Genomic DNA, 16269 nt, shown 5'->3' with positions numbered 1-16269 from the left:
GAGGGTGGTGGTGTTGCGGTCGTTGATCTTTTCAAGGTGAAAATTAAGGTCTCCCAGAAGGATGTAGTCTTTGGAGGGGAGCGCGTGTGGAGTGATGAAGTCCGTGATGTCTTCGCTGAATTTTGCGCGGGGACCTGGTGGTCTATAGAGGAGGGTGCCTCTGAGTGTGGTCTTGGGGTCGATGTGGATCTGGAAGTGAAGGTGTTCTGAGTTGGTGAGATTGGCGTCAGAGTTGGTTGAGATGCGGATTGACTTCTTATGGACGATAGCGATTCCTCCTCCTGTGCCGGTACGGTCCTTGCGTATGATTTTATAATCTTCTGGGATGGCAATGGTGATGTCTGGGGCGGAAGAGGCGTTCATCCAAGTTTCTGTTAGGAAGGCGACGTCCGGAGAGATGGTGTCTAGTAGATTCCATAGTTCAATGGCGTGTCTGTGGACTGATCGGGTGTTGAGAAGGATGCAATGTAGGTGGTTGGGGTCAGGGGTCTGTGTTGTGGTCGTAGCGGATACGTTGTCGGTGCCGATGAATTTGCAGGAGTAGCAGGAGAAAGGCCCATGGGTGTGTCCAGGAGCGGCTTGGACGCAGTTGGGGACGCGACCGGGGTTAAGGGCTAGGAGGGTGGCGGCATCGTAGGTAATGCGGGGGGGCTGGGCAGCGCGTGGGGCAGGGGCTCTGGCGCTGGGCGCGGTCCAGGCGCGGACGGGCGTAGACGGGCTTACCTTTGGCGCACCTTCGGCGCGGGTTGGGCGCGATCGCTGCGCTCGAACGCTGCGCGTAGGTCCTACTGACATAAGTAGGGGGGTGTAGGGGGGCGGAGCGAGGGAGGGGCCGCAGGGAGGTGTGATCGGGGTGGATGGGCGGGCTGGCAGGCACAACAACAAAATGGCTCCTAGCCAAAACAATAACACGCCGAGGTCGGCACAATCAGCTGAAATATATCTGGGAAGTGGGCGAAGGTGCAGCTGTTGAAAGTCAGGCAGTACCCACAAAGTCAGTAGCGCTGCGGTCAAATCCCTATTTAAACACGCGCTACAGCAAATTCCAGCGCTACAGCAAATTCCAGCGCTATAGGCAGATTAAAATGAAATTAGCGCTATGTACTAATAATATGCAAAAAGGTGGCGGCAATTGCAATTAAAATCGTAACGATACCAGGGTTCAGGGACACCGATGTTCGGGGAGCGGCCAACACTGAGCAAGTCAGGCAGGTCACAGAGGAGGCTCGGGCGGGTCAGCACTCTTCACTCAGTGAGAGGGAGGGGCCGCAGGGAGGTGTGATCGGGGTGGATGGGCGGGCTGGCAGGCACAACAACAAAATGGCTCCTAGCCAAAACAATAACACGCCGAGGTCGGCACAATCAGCTGAAATATATCTGGGAAGTGGGCGAAGGTGCAGCTGTTGAAAGTCAGGCAGTACCCACAAAGTCAGTAGCGCTGCGGTCAAATCCCTATTTAAACACGCGCTACAGCAAATTCCAGCGCTACAGCAAATTCCAGCGCTATAGGCAGATTAAAATGAAATTAGCGCTATGTACTAATAATATGCAAAAAGGTGGCGGCAATTGCAATTAAAATCGTAACGATACCAGGGTTCAGGGACACCGATGTTCGGGGAGCGGCCAACACTGAGCAAGTCAGGCAGGTCAGGTCAGGTGTGTGTGTGCGTGTGTGTATCTGCGTCTATGTCTGCGTCTGTGTGTCTGTGTGTGTGGTGTGTCTGTGTGTGTGTGTCTGTCCGTCTGTATCTATCTGTGTGTATGGATAGATGACAGCACGACACGATGACGTCACTGAATTATGCCAATTACTTTATAACCAGGATCACATTTAAAACTATTAGCCATGGGAGATGGGATGCGCAAACATGGAAGATGACAGCACGACATGATGACGTCACAGAATTATTCAAATTACTTTATTAACAAGACGTATCCAAGGGACGGGCCAAATGGGATAAACATTTCAACTGTAGATAATTATCATGGGAGGGCACGAACACGGAAGAAGGCACTTGGATTATGCAAATAGAATGCAAATGTGAAAATATTAGCCATGGGAGATGGGATGCTCGAACACGGAAGATGACAGCATGACATGATGACATCACGGAATCATGCCAATTACTTTATAACCGGGATCACATTTAAAACTATTAGCTATGGGAGATGGGATGCACAAACGCGGAAGATGACAGCACGACATGATGACATCACTGAATTATTCAAAATACTTTATTAACAAGATGTATCCACGGGACGGGGCCAAACTGGGATAAAAATGTAAACTGTAGATAATTATCATGGGGGGGCACGAACACGGAAGAAGGCACTTGGATTATGCTAATTACTTTATTAACAAGACGTATCCACGGGACGTGCCAGACATCATATGCATATGCAAACTGGATAAAAAATGTAAACTATAGATGATTGGGCACGAACACGGAAGAAGGCACTTGGATTATGTAAATTACTTTATTAACACAGTGATTAATGTTGGAGGGGCTCACAAAGAGAAGCAGCGCCTGTCCTGAAGAAAAAGATGCAAAGAAAACAAGCTTTGGCTGTCTTTCTGAACCCATTTACACACAACTGATCGAGAGGGGCAGGGTGAGGCTAAAGCACTTTCAGCTGAACTGTCGTTGCGCATGTGATCAACAGGGAAGGGTCTGTCTAGAACCTGCACTGTTAATCACAGCGTGACGCAAGGCAAGCCCTATTAGACCCCTGCTGTCTCAGACCATTCACATGGGCGCTGCTGGAATCACCAGCAGGGACTCTGTAAGAGGCTTGGCGCCCTTACAAGCTCCTGAGAAGCATGGCGTCATCTATCCTGTGCAAACGGGGAGACATAACCGGAGCTTGCAGCCCCGTTTAATAGGGTGCCGGTACTCTCTCTGGCTATTGAAAAAGTGCCGGTACTGAGGGCCTGAAAATTCAGAAGTGCCGGTACTCAGTACCGGTGAGTACCGGCCCATTTAAAGCACTGGTAGGTGGGTTTACAACCACAAACTTTGGAGTCAAGAGCTTTTCGCAAACTCTTCCTACCCCGGATACACTATTAGATTGGGTACTGGTATGTACAGGGGGTGTCCTCTCGAAATGACTCCTTACATCACCCAGACCCGCATGGTGGGCAAGGAGGTGCCCTCTGCGGGGAAAGACTCGGGGTCTCTAAAACGTTAGTATGCGTTGCAGTGAAGTGTGTGCAAAGAATGCTCTGTCACTGTACAAACGGAAGTGTCAATCAGTGTAGGTCCATTGGAAACTTCAGGGACATTCTCTGTACACGGACTCCCGTTTCATAACTGTTTCATATTTCGTGGCAACTCGAACAAGTTAGCTTGCAGTGGTAAAGTTAATAAATGCGCTTTGCTATAGTAGTATTACGCCTCTGTAACATGACATTCAAATAAGCATAAAAGCAGCTCGTCTGCAAAGGGAGATCCGTGGAGAAAGGGCGCCATCTAGTGGAGACACGGGGGTACTGACCGTATAGAAAAGAAATGTTCTTTGACATTAATTAGAAAGATTCCTGCTCAGAATTCGTATGAACGCGCCTTAAACACCTAACTAAATGTTGGCACGTAATTCCTCTGTGAGCTGCAGCAGCGCTGTGAAGTGTATCGCACATATATTACGCTCAGTGACTAACGGCTCTTGCCTTCGAATACAGGAAGTGGAAATGGTTGCGCTGAAGAGAAATAAATGTACAAGACAACGTATTTCACTTCTCAGCGCTGGCCTTGTAGCGTGGTTTATATCGACTTTTCTGGACTGTTTTTTTTTCTTCAGTTTATGACCATCCGAGCATATACTTTTAATCCTTTTGTAATCATTTATGCCGTGGAAAGTTCTTTATGGTTGTGGTTCACCCTGTTCCCTAAATACATGTTAATCGCCTATGTTAAATCCGAACGTTGCCTCGTATTCAGTTTCCTGACTTAGTTGGTAAGTAGCTCTCCCGTTTCAAACTAGTCATTATGTGCCCATTTCTGTTAAAAAAAGGTTTCCAGGTCATCATTCTACCACTGTACTCTTTATTTTCCCTGTAATCAAATTTCATATAGTACCTATCCCTAACCCCATATGGGGCACGATTACCGTTCTTACCACTAATAACGAGCCGTTCAAACTCGAAAAGCTTTTGCCTGGACTTAAAAAGTATTATATCTCAATTATTTTGCATTGTGTTGTTACTTCTAACCCCACCAACACTTATCCCTTTGGTAGCTTAGCCTTGAGCGTGGCCAACCTACCTAAGGGTGTTAAAGTTGCAGCTTGAGGGGCAGTGGAAGGAGGGGCAGTGCTTTAAGCTTTTATTACCTCTTCTGCCTCTTGCAGTAGCGACTTCCTCGCATGAACTCCGGCATTGCTAAGATTTAAAATGATCTTTCAGTCCTTTCTTCCCCTCTTATGATTTCAGATTTTTTCAGCATCTGTATCGTCCCCATTTTGGTATTTTCGGCTGAAAACCTGGGCAGACAAATCCTCAGATCCGAATCTTGCCGCAGTATTACCAGCTGGCTGCGCTATCAATAGATTGGACCAAGACGGCAAAAGAGGCAGTGGAATAGTGGACCTGGCGGGCTCAAGAGGCAGGGAAATTTTTGGACCGGGCCGGCTCAAGAGGCAGTGGCATATTGGTCCTGTGGGGCTCAAGAGGCAGTGAAATATTGGACCTGGGGGGCTCAAGAGACAGTGAAATATTGGACCTGGGGGGCTCAAGAGGCAGTTGAATATTGGACCTGGCAGACTCAAGAGGCAGTGGAATAGTGGACCTGGTGGGCACAAGAGGCAGTGGCATATTGGTCCTGTCGGGCTCATGAGGCACTGAAATATTGGTCCTGTCGGGCTCAAGAGGCAGTGGCATATTAGTCATGGCGGGCACCAGAGGCTGTGGAATATTGGACCAAGCAGGCAAACGAGGCAGTGGAATAGTGGACCTGGCGGGCTCAGGAGACTGTGGAATATTGGACCAGGCGGCTCAAGAGGAAGTGGAATATTGGACCAGGCGGGCTCAAGAGGAAGTGGAATATTGGACCAGGCGGGCTCAAGAGGAAGTGGAATATTGGACCAGGCGGCTCGAGAGGCAGTGGAATATTGGACCAGGCGGGCTCTAAAGGAAGTGAAATATTGGACCACGCGGCTCGAGAGGCAGTGGAATATTGGACCAGGCGGGCTCTAAAGGAAGTGAAATATTGGACAAGGCGGGCTGCTGAGGCAGTCAAATGTTGGACCAGGCAGGAAAAAGAGGCAGTGGAATATTGGACCTGGGGGGCTCAAGAGGCAGCGGAGTATTGGTCCTGAGGGGCTCAAGAGGCAGTGAAATATTGGACCAGGCGGGCTCAAGAGGCAGTGGAATATTGGACCAGGCGGGCACAAGAGGCCGTGGAATTTTTGGACCGGGCCGCCTCGAGAGGCAGTGGCATATTGGTCCTGTCGGGCTCAAGAGGCAGTGGAATATTGGACCAGGCAGGCAAACGAGGCAGTGGAATAGTGGACCTGATGGGCACAAGAGGCAGTGGCATATTGGTCCTGTCGGGCTCAAGAGGCACTGAAATATTGGTCCTGTCGGGCTCAAGAGGCAGTGGCATATTGGTCATGGCGGACACCAGAGGCTGTGGAATATTGGACCAGGCAGGCAAACGAGGCAGTGGAATAGTGGACCTGGCGGGCTCAAGAGACTGTGGAATATTGGACCAGGCGGGCTCAAGAGGAAGTGGAATATTGGACCAGGTGGCTCGAGAGACTGTGGAATATTGGACCAGGCGGGCTCTAAAGGAAGTGAAATATTGGACCAGGCGGGCTGCTGAGGCAGTCAAATGTTGGACCAGGCAGGAAAAAGAGGCAGTGGAATATTGGACCTGGGGGGCTCAAGAGGCAGTGGAATATTGGACCTGGAGGGCTCAAGGGGCAGTAAAATATTGGACCTGGGGGCTCAAGAGGCAGTGAAATATTGGACCTGGGGGGCTCAAGTGGCAGTGGAATATTGGTCCTGAGGGGCTCAAGAGGCAGTGAAATATTGGACCTGGGGGGCTCAAGAGGCAGTTGAATATTGGACCTGGCAGACTCAAGAGGCAGTGGCATATTGGACCAGGCGGGCACAAGAGGCAGTGGAATATTGGACTAGGCGGGCACAAGAGGCCAAATAGCGATGGATTACCACAATCTGCTAGAATTACTGTGTGAACCTACTAACCTTACGGATAGTGAGCCCCTTTCTTTTAAATGCAAATTATCGGAGAAGGGCATGTTTTATGGCCTTTTGGTATATAGGCCCCCTAGCCCCAACGCTAAGTTTTTATGCGCATTGAGCAATTTTATCGAGATAAGTTAAGCCCGCTATACATACGTGCCATATTTTAGATGGTATATTTTCCAATAATTGTAATCTGAAAATGGAAGGATTACTACCTATCATCTGTTCTGACCATAAAGCAATCCACTTCAGTCTCGATTCATCGACTTTGAAAGATGTAGTAAACCCTGTGAGGAGGGACATAAAGAGCGGGGACTGGAATAAGGTTAATAACAAAGATTTAGCTGAAAGCCTTGAAGCCAGGCTACTGATACTTATCCAACCGAAGCTGCAGCAAGTTATACTGAGTGGATTAATGAGTCCGTTTCTAAATTGGTACTATTAAATTCTGAAAACGTATAGAAAAAGTCCAACTGCTCCATGGTTGTCTCCTAAATTAACGCATGCTTGTACCACATGGTCTGTACCACAACCGGGTCTTTAGCACGCATGCCTCTACCACTCATGCCTTTATTACGCTTGCCTTTACCTCACAATTTCGTGGTAAAGACATGATGGGTAAGGGGGCATGCGAACTAAAGATTATAACCCTTGCCATGTAACTTGTCCTTTTTACCCCCTGCCTTGCCCCCTAAAAATTAAACCCACACCTAAAAAACTACCCAGACCCCAGCCCCCCCTGCCCAGAGCTCTAAACTATCCCCTACATCTCTAAACTACCCTGACCCTGCCCTGTAAACTGTCCCTTTTCTGCCTGCTCTGAGCCCTAAAAATTAAGCCCACGCCCCAAAATCTATCCCGACCCAGCCCCCTTGGCCTGAGCCCTAAAAACGATCCTCTGCAACTCTAAAGTAACCCAACCTTGCTACCTGCCGTGTAAACTGTCCCTTTCCCCCCCACCTTTAGTCATCTACGTTGTTAAGGCACATTCGTGGTTAAGGAAAGTGTTGTACGGCTTGCGGGTAAATAGCACGCGTGGCTCAGCCAGCAATGTGCCTTAACAACGTAGATGACTAAAGGTGGGGGGAAAGGGACAGTTTACACAGCAGGTAGCAAGGTTGGGTTAAACAATTCCTTGAATGGTTTACCTCCAAGCCAGATTTTCTGAGACATGCTGGTGGAATTTTCTATAAACAAAGTGGAGAAAGTCTACAGCGAATTTACCCAATCCTCACCAGATAGATTATTTTTTTCTTGGACCTCTAATAAAACTCCACTTCAGTACTTTCTCTTTCTGACAACAGACTAAGTCTTTGAGTTAATTGATCACACCAGGCCAGGAGGCATGACATGGTGAAAAGTTAGCTCCAGTTCTTACTGTCTCTTTGAACTCTATCACCAAGGCGGGCGTTTTTCCTAGGGAATGAAAAAATGCCTCCCTTCTTCCTCTGCTGAAAAAGCATTCTCTTGATCCTATGGTAGAGAAACTACCCACCTATCATGATTATCATATCCAGTAAAGGTTTTGAAAAACATCTTAACCTCTTCCATGCTCATGACGAGCTCAGCTCGTCATGAGGCACGGTTGAGCTGCACTCATGACGAGCTCCGCTCGTAACGGGCGTTGGAATGTTCGCAGGTGGGGATAATTTCCCCGCTGTGCTGAACGTTCGAAAACAGGTGTGGCTGTCACGAGCTCTGCTCGTCATGAGTACAGCTGCACTGTGCCTCATGACGAGCCAAGCTCGTTGCAAGCACAGCGGCGCCTCGCACGGCCCTCTTACCCCCCACACAGCGGGAGGGAAACACCCCGCAGCGAAGGGGTTAACAAAATATTATCGGAATATTTGGAGAAACATGAATTTTTGAACAAGGCAATGTGTGGCTTTAGGTCTCGCCACAGTACCGAGGCTGCTGTGGTTGTGGTTTCTGAAGAGATTAGACTCATCATGGACACGGGTGAAAAGGCTGCAGTGATCCTTTTGGGTCTATCCACAGCCTTTGACACGGTGAGCCACGTGGTCCTTCTTGAGTCTGGCAACAATTGAGATTGTGATCTTATTTCTTCACATCTAACAAATAGGGAGCAGTCGGTGGCCCTTGGGGAGTTTAATTCAAAATGATTCTACCGTGTGGGCTTCAATAGGGATTATTACTTAGCCCATGCTTTTTTAATATCTAAGTGGCTCCTCTAGCCACAAATCCAAAAGAGGTGATTCCCTCTTTTGGATTTGCCACAGTAGCCTATGCAGACGACACCCCGATCGTTGTCTATCTCGGTTTAACAGGTGTGTGGGTGCCATTTTCAATTGGATGAGTGGCAATTGCCTGAAGTTAAATTCAGAAAAAACAGAGGTTTTCCTTTTCAGGAAAGATGCCTCTTTCTGGAGTCATTCTTTGTAGCCTCAGTCCCTCATCACTCCTCTCTTACCAGCTTCTAAAGTAAGAACCTTGGATAGTTTTGTATGCTGAGCTTTCGTTTGCGGACTGGACCAATAAACTGACCTCGTGATGCTTTTTCATGTTGAGAATGTTGAAGACGGCATTGCCCTTTATTCCTTTTGAATTGCAAAAGTCAGTTGTCTTTGCTCTAGTTTTATCTAGGCTCGATACTGTAATGCCCTTTATTTGGGCATTAAAAAGCTGTTATTAAATCCGCTTCCGATGCTGCAGAATCTCTGGTGCCTTGGCTCCGCTTCAATGGCTCCCAGTCAGGACGAGAGTTGCCTTTAAGGCATTATGTTTGGCACGTAAAGCTTTGGGTGGAACTGGAGCAGAGAACCTTAAAAGGAAAATCAGGTGGTACTTTCCAAATGGACTGCTGTGATCTGATGCTTCAAGTTCAGTCATTCTTGAAATAATTAATAAGGATTTTGTGGGGCGGCCACAGTTTTGTCTATTCCACCTGTCAACTTTGGAACAGATTGCCCATGCGTCTTAAAAGTCAGTCCATTCTTAAAATCGTGGCTGTTCTTATTGTCTTTATGGTTGCATTGCTTTCCTTTTCTGGTTTTTAATGTCGAATGTCAGGTCATGCTAGCTCTCAAATCAAATCCCGCACACTATTCGAACAAACGCACTGTCAGACGGGTAGCAGAGCAGAAGGATGCCTAAAGGCCTACTGATACATGGTTCACATCCTTTCCATTTTGAATTTGCAGTGCACCAGGGCAGCGCTTCAGTGCAGCGCTTGTTCCAACGCCCAAACTGAGTACATAAGAGATTGATATTGCATTATTGAGCCCCAGGAACGGTGTCATTGTCCGCAGTCCCAAGCTGTCAAGCAGTTGTAAGATCCTAGTTGGTAGATCCTACTCTTACAAACACCATGCATGGTGGACCTCAGAAGCACCAAATCTGTGATTAAACAGGAGCAATATTGGACCAAAAGTACTCCTGCAGGGTGGGATCAATTGTTCTTCGCCCTAATGTCTTTCACATCTGAGTGATCCAAATTCACTGTCTTCCTGTGCGGTGCACATTCATTTCAAACGGGTTTTAATTGGCTTAGTCCAATGTGTACCTTAACCGCTCCTGTCTAAAGCGAAGAGGACACAGTAAAAGCCGGGATAGTCCCCAACATTGCAGCATACCCTAATCATACTACCCATCAACAAATTCAATACACTAAGAGAAATGGACAAAGACAAGACTGTCACTTAAGTGTGGCAGATTATAGCCCTGTTCTGTAATGCATATCAAGAATCTGTTGGCAGACCTATTATTCTTAAGTACATCACATGTACTTAGAGTTGGCTCTGGGTCAACACCTTGCTCCTGATTAAATAGCTTTGTTGTCTGTCTCACTTCCCTGTCCCTGCTTCAATAGCTTGCGTCACTATTCTGGTGTTTCTCCCTCCCAGGAGTATTTCAGTCTGTCTTTTGTATGAACATTTGGTATCCTTCCATTGCTGATGACAGACCTTGCTATTTTCTCTCCCTTTTCCCCCACTCTTAAGTACCCGACCACCCAGCATCCTCCAGCCTCCAGTCCCCTTGTTTATGGATTTATTGTTACTTTTTTGCTATTCTCTGCCCTGTCAGCTGGCATCTTTTTAAATGGGGTTTTGATCATTCCAAGATGTCGGCCCTTGCCTTTGAATGCATTTTAGTTATTGCTTTTACACATCCCATTCAAAGACGGCTACCATGGATGTTTGAACAGTCGCTGTGGTCATCTAGCATTGGCAAAGTTTAATTCTTTCACGGCGGAGCCATATTGTCTGTGCTAATGCTACCTCAGGGCCCTCTGACCTTAATAACCTTACAGTAAGCTCACAGTAGGCACTGTGCTTGTGTGGAAGCTACGCAGGCCTGTGGCTCTACAACGTCTGTAGACAATGGCATGAAAGAAATCACTCGCTGGTAACCTGGAGCTGAGAGTTGCTAAGTTGATGCTCAAGGCCTTGTTTCTAGTGCAGATAAGTCTGTTTGAGTGCCAACCGATAACATGAAATCCATGTATAGAATATACCGGTTGTAGTATCTTAGTCTACAAACCAATCCAGACAAGAACCTATGCTGTGGAAGGAAGCTATTTACCTGTTGCATTTGCTCTGTAATGTGTGTATCCATAATGTTTTACAAGGGAAGGTGTATTTTGCACATTTTCTGTATCATCCATGTGTCCACCTTATCCACCATCTTCTGTCCGTGGCATAGAATTTACTGATAAGCCACAAATCATATGTATGTTTGAGTCTGGAGTAGTTGATGTAAAATTGAATGAGGATCTGCACAAATACATAGACAGGTGAGAATGTTTCTCTTATTAGCCAAATGAGTTGGAAATGCTGTGGAAATATTTAGCACAGTCTGAATATTGCATTGACTAGTTTAACGAGTAGATGCAAATTGGTACATCCAAAAGAACACGTTTTCTTCTATTTCTGTCACATCTATTATTCTCTGTTGATATCGGCTTTCTATTATTTAAGTTTTTTATATCTGTGGATCCTTATTTTCCATTGCCACGTGCGCCAAATGTTATTCCATCACACGAAGAATAACACAAACCATGGATATCAACTTGTGTTTATAGAACGGCACCTTGTCACTAAAGGATCATTGGAGCTCCATAGTAGGTTTAGCTTCCATTTAATCCTGGGTCTTCTGTATGAATGATTTGATTAGAGTTATGGTACTATTCAACCTTGGTAGTACCGCTGGTGTAGTTCAAAGTATTAGTCCATATGCTCGCGCTTGTCCAAGAGGTTCTGCTTGAATTGGGGTGGGAGGGAGGAGATGACCACTGTAGTTCAGAGGTTCTCCCTGCTGGTATGAAGAGCTACTGCAAGTATTTTTATAATATAGTATAAGTAATCATGTTTCTTTTTTTCCTTTCAATTCTTCACAGGTGGTTGCAAATGGATCCGCATTCCAGCCATTATTTACTCCGTCCACGTTGCGACGACTGTCCTGCCCATCATTGTGCATGTTTTGTTTGCTGATTTACCTCTGTCCTCACAGAAGCCTGTGACCCAAAATGAGCGCCTGACTCTTGTGTCATTTTACGCCCCATACTTGCTGATGTCGCTGCTGCTGCTGAACACCATGCTTTACAACCCGAAATACGCGCAGGAGGAAAAAAAGAAAAGGAAGTAAAGATGGCTGCCATTGGAGGCGCTTGAGGGGGGAGGTGAACTAAGACGAAGGGTTCATGCCAAATACAGCAGCAATATTACTGCCATTGGTACTTTTGTGGTACCCACAACATACTGAACTCTCATAATGACCTTGCACAGCAGTTACACTTGTCAACTATGTGTATGTAAATACATGAAAGCCTGTGAATTGTTCGTGGAACATCTGTGTCTCTCAAAAACTGCACTCACTGCACCTTTACACACTATGTACCACTTTTTACTGGAGTACATAGTGAACAGCCCCTGTACAGTGGGTGGGGGGGGATTTAAAAACTGAAGGTTTCAGAAGATGGTGGAACAATAAGTAACTCTTTCCAGTTGTTTGAAAATGTAAGTTCCTGGTTGTTGCCTGTACGTTGGACCAGCCTTTAGATTCAGTGCTGTGTACCTTCTGACTCTATGTAAAAGTTCAAAATACTTAGCTGGAAATGCTTATAGTTTGAAACGTTTAGTGAGAAAGTATTGGCTGAAGGTTGCTAACCATCTCTGAATTTTACGTTTAGTTTGAAATCCTTTTTTCAAATATTAATGATACTTTTTCTGTGACAGTCTCGGTTTTGCTACAACTTTCAACCTTGCCATGACCGCAGCTGGGCACAGTCTCTATTCCCTTTTCAACCCTAGCTATTTTAGGTGCTAAATCTAAATTGAGTTCATGAAGAAATTTGGTAATGACCACAGTTCAAAATGCAAACTAAATGTATTTCTACTAATTGTATTTCATGTCCAGAATGTAACAGTTTTTTAAATAAATGTCGACACACTTAAGCTTAGTACCTTACATTTCCAGGGTGCAAGGGGATTGTGAGATGCTCTAATTTATGAACCACACTTCAATTCGTTATCTTTAGCAGATTCCTCTTCTACCCTCCTCCAAAAGTGTTCTTCTGCCATGTGGGCTTAACTGTGAATAATGCAAATCTGTACCTTTATTTTTCGCCTCTCTTTGATATAAATGTTTTAATGTACACTAACATTACATTTCTTTAATAAAATCATTTGTTAAGGATCTTTTTATAAAGAAAACATCTGATGGTGTATTGGAATTTTTTTTAAATGTGTACTATCTTAAAATCATGATTAAAGTTTATACCGCATTCCATTCAATTAAAGCATTCTATTTTGAATAAACAAGGGCCAAGTTCCTTCTTCAGTGTTATTTTCTCTCTGGTTCAGCTCTTTACATATAATGTGTTGTTGATCTTTAGCTTGATAGGCACTGCGGTCTAGTGCACCGAGACGGGTGTTTGCAGCTTTTGATTCTGTTGCAGTAGTGACCGTGCTTTGCAGTTCTCGATCAGTGTATGAGTTTCACACAAAAACATTATAGCATTTGGAAAGATTGGGTCCAATACAGAGGAAATATACTGATCTCACAGGGATACAGACACAAATCATTAATGCATGATGTAGTCGTGGAGTAGAGAGTTACATAAAACTGTGATGGGGTTGTGGTCCTGATGGTGACTGTGTGAGGATCCTATAACTCTAGCCTATTGAATCATAACTATCACGTTTTATTGTCTGGAATGAGACTGACTGAGATGTTTGCTCCGAATTAATTTTTTCAACATGGAAATCAATCAAAATTGTCTTTAAAAAAATGTGGAATGAAGTTGTGCATTTTAAAGCATAAAATTTCACATAAATTTGCTACAAAACCATATATCCTGAAAGGACTCTCATTAAATATTCCAGTACTTTCATGGTGTGCCAGGAGCAGATCCCCAAATGTTTTTTCAAACTTTGCTGTGGGTTCACTGCATGCAAGTACTAATAAACAAAAAACGGTGAGGGTTACTCAGTCAGCACAGACAATAACCAAATTCATATATGAAGTGATACAAGTAGTAAACATTCCAATGTCGGCTCAAAACCTCATATGGATCCACCGAAAAAATCCAATCAAGTCCATAATCAAATTCTAATGAATTGAGGGAGCGACGAGTTCCACAAGAAATATCCGAAAGGTTCACAATGTGAATTCCAAAAATGTTCTTTATTGATATTGTTTCAACAGAAATGATGGCGATCAGTTAGTAGTGCATCTTCGTTGTTTCAATAGTCAATACATATGTCAAACAGCCGACGCGTTTCGTCCAACCATGGACATCATCAGGGCTGTTGTACGAAAAATACAAAATCAAAAAAGATATAGATTAATCATCTATAATGTTTCATGAATAAAAAGATTTCAGTACACATAAACAGATTTACTTTTGACAATCCAACAGTCACAGACACCTGCCTATTTGACAAACTAAGAAATATAGAAAAACATTAATTCAAATATTTATATCATTCCCTGAAACTCAATACGCACATAATAAATTAATTCAATTCAATTTCAATTTCAAAAGCTTTTATTCGATTTGTACATACAAATCATACAAGCAAAAGTACATAGTTAAAATATTTAAAATCACCATATGAGCTCTTATAGGAAAAGATGATAAGACAATGTGCAAAAGGTTAGAGTGCAACAATTAATAAGTGATCTTGTCTCTATGTCAACATACTATTATAAAATACAAGACATTCATAAATGAACAGACAGGGGATCAGTAGGGATTACTCAATAGGCCTTTCCTGGCAGCTGTACATCAAAATTTTTTAAATAATCATAATATACTGTGGACCTCTACAAATATGAATAATACCTTAATTACAGAAATTGATATAAAATTTGAAGGCGTATATATACAGACAGGAATGTAAACAGTAATAGCAACATAAAACAATTCCTGGCAGCTGTATAACATAGGTACAGACAGGTAAGTATAAAAATATTATAGTACAATACTTTTCCTGGCAGCTGTACATTTCAAAATAAAAGTAGCCAGAAAAAAGCAAATCTCCTCGTTCTCTAATGAGGATAAAAATATCAGTGCTGTTTGTGTAGTACGAATATTGTATTTAATAAAAATTGGCTTAAGGTATTTTAACCTGAAAAAATGAAAAAATTTACAGAAAAGTAAGAAATGGCAACTACTCTGCCGGGAAATACTGTCACACGGACAGGGTATGTCTGAACTGGTTCTTGTGTTTGGAAAAGCAACCAGGTGGTGAACAATGCCCAATCTGACACGTGTTAAAACATACTGATGAGAGGGACGAGTCACATACACAAGATAGGATTGGAGTCCCGAAGTTAGATTTAAATCTTTATAAAATTTCACGGTAACAAGATTGCCAGAGATTTTATCTCGCTCTGCCTTTCGGAAGTTTAGGAACGTTGTCTTAATTTCTTTTTTTGAGATAGAAACAACCTCTTCAGGCTCACGGAACACATCAATATTAAAAAGAAGGAGATACCAGCGGTGAATGTATCTCAACCACAATATGCGTGAAGAGTGGTCCAAGCCTATACAATCAAGAATAATATCCTGAGTGAATCGAGTCTCTGGCTTAGCCCAAATAGAACGCCACAATAAAAGTGGCCGGACTGCTGCTAAGTCAGAAATGAACTCGATCCCGACTTCTTCATGGATCAGCTGGATGGAGGCAGAAGGGGGAACACATAACAACCTCCTTAAAAACTTATTTTCCTCCTTCTGCAGGGATATACCCTCGCTATGTCCCCACACCCCTGCCCCATACAGAGCAGAGGAGACACAGTATACATTGTATATGTTCATCATGTCTAAAATGCTTCGTGAGCCAAGTTTAGAGGCAAAACGAAAAATACTGCTAGTAGACCGCAGCATTTTTAGTCTGATAGAATCAAATTCCGCGGTCCAGGACCCACTATTGTTGTATGTAATTCCTAGATAACAAAAGGACTTGACAGGAGTCAACTTTTCCTTATCCAGAAAAAAGGTATGCTTTACCTGCTTAGCTGTCTGACCGCATGACATTACATACGTCTTGGTTTTGTTCACACGAAGCCGCCTAACTTGAATAAACTGCATAAAATTATCGATTAGGCGCTGAAGGCCCATCTGTGTTCGGGATAAAAGAACAGCGTCATCCGCGTAAAGTAACAGCGGGACAGGTTTACCACCAATCAGGGGGGCATCTGCTGGGATGTCAACCAAGGAACGGTCGACATCATTAATAAAGAGGGAAAATAAAAGCGGGGCCAAAACACATCCCTGGCGTATGCCCCGAGACACTTTAAAAAACGGGGTACATTCACCAAGGGTGCCATAGCGGACTTTACAGGAGAGTTTTTCGTAGAGTCTAGCCAAAAAATGAACTATTTCCCTTGGGGCCCCTGCATCAAGCAAAACCTCCCAAAGAATGTTATGGTTAACCAAATCAAAAGCGCTGCTCAAATCAGCAAAACATAAAAAGAGGTTGCCATTTTTAGCCACAGTATATTTATTGATTAAAAGGTCCAGATTTACACATTGGTCCAATGTGCCCAGGCCTTTCCGAAAGCCATATTGGACTCTAGTTAAGATGTTAAAATCAGTT

At 44.3% G+C, this 16269-nt stretch overlaps 1 protein-coding gene across 1 annotated transcript in view; it reads left to right on the top strand.

Moving 5' to 3' along the window:
- The window catches only part of TMEM97 (transmembrane protein 97), a 78186-nt gene extending 65205 nt beyond the window's left edge, over positions 1-12981 (top strand). Inside the window, exon 3 of the mRNA XM_086954550.1 lies at positions 11562-12981. Coding sequence (XP_086810676.1) covers positions 11562-11809 — 248 coding nt within the window. The 3' untranslated portion in view covers positions 11810-12981. The remainder of the gene's footprint in view (positions 1-11561) is intronic.
- The last annotated feature ends 3288 nt before the right edge of the window (positions 12982-16269 follow it).

The sequence above is a fragment of the Lissotriton vulgaris genome, chromosome 2_1 (genome assembly GCF_964263255.1).
Source record: "Lissotriton vulgaris chromosome 2_1, aLisVul1.2, whole genome shotgun sequence".
Classification (NCBI taxonomy): Eukaryota; Metazoa; Chordata; class Amphibia; order Caudata; family Salamandridae; genus Lissotriton; species Lissotriton vulgaris.
The sequence above is the reverse complement of the archived record's forward strand: the minus strand, read 5'-3'. Positions and strand labels throughout refer to the sequence as shown.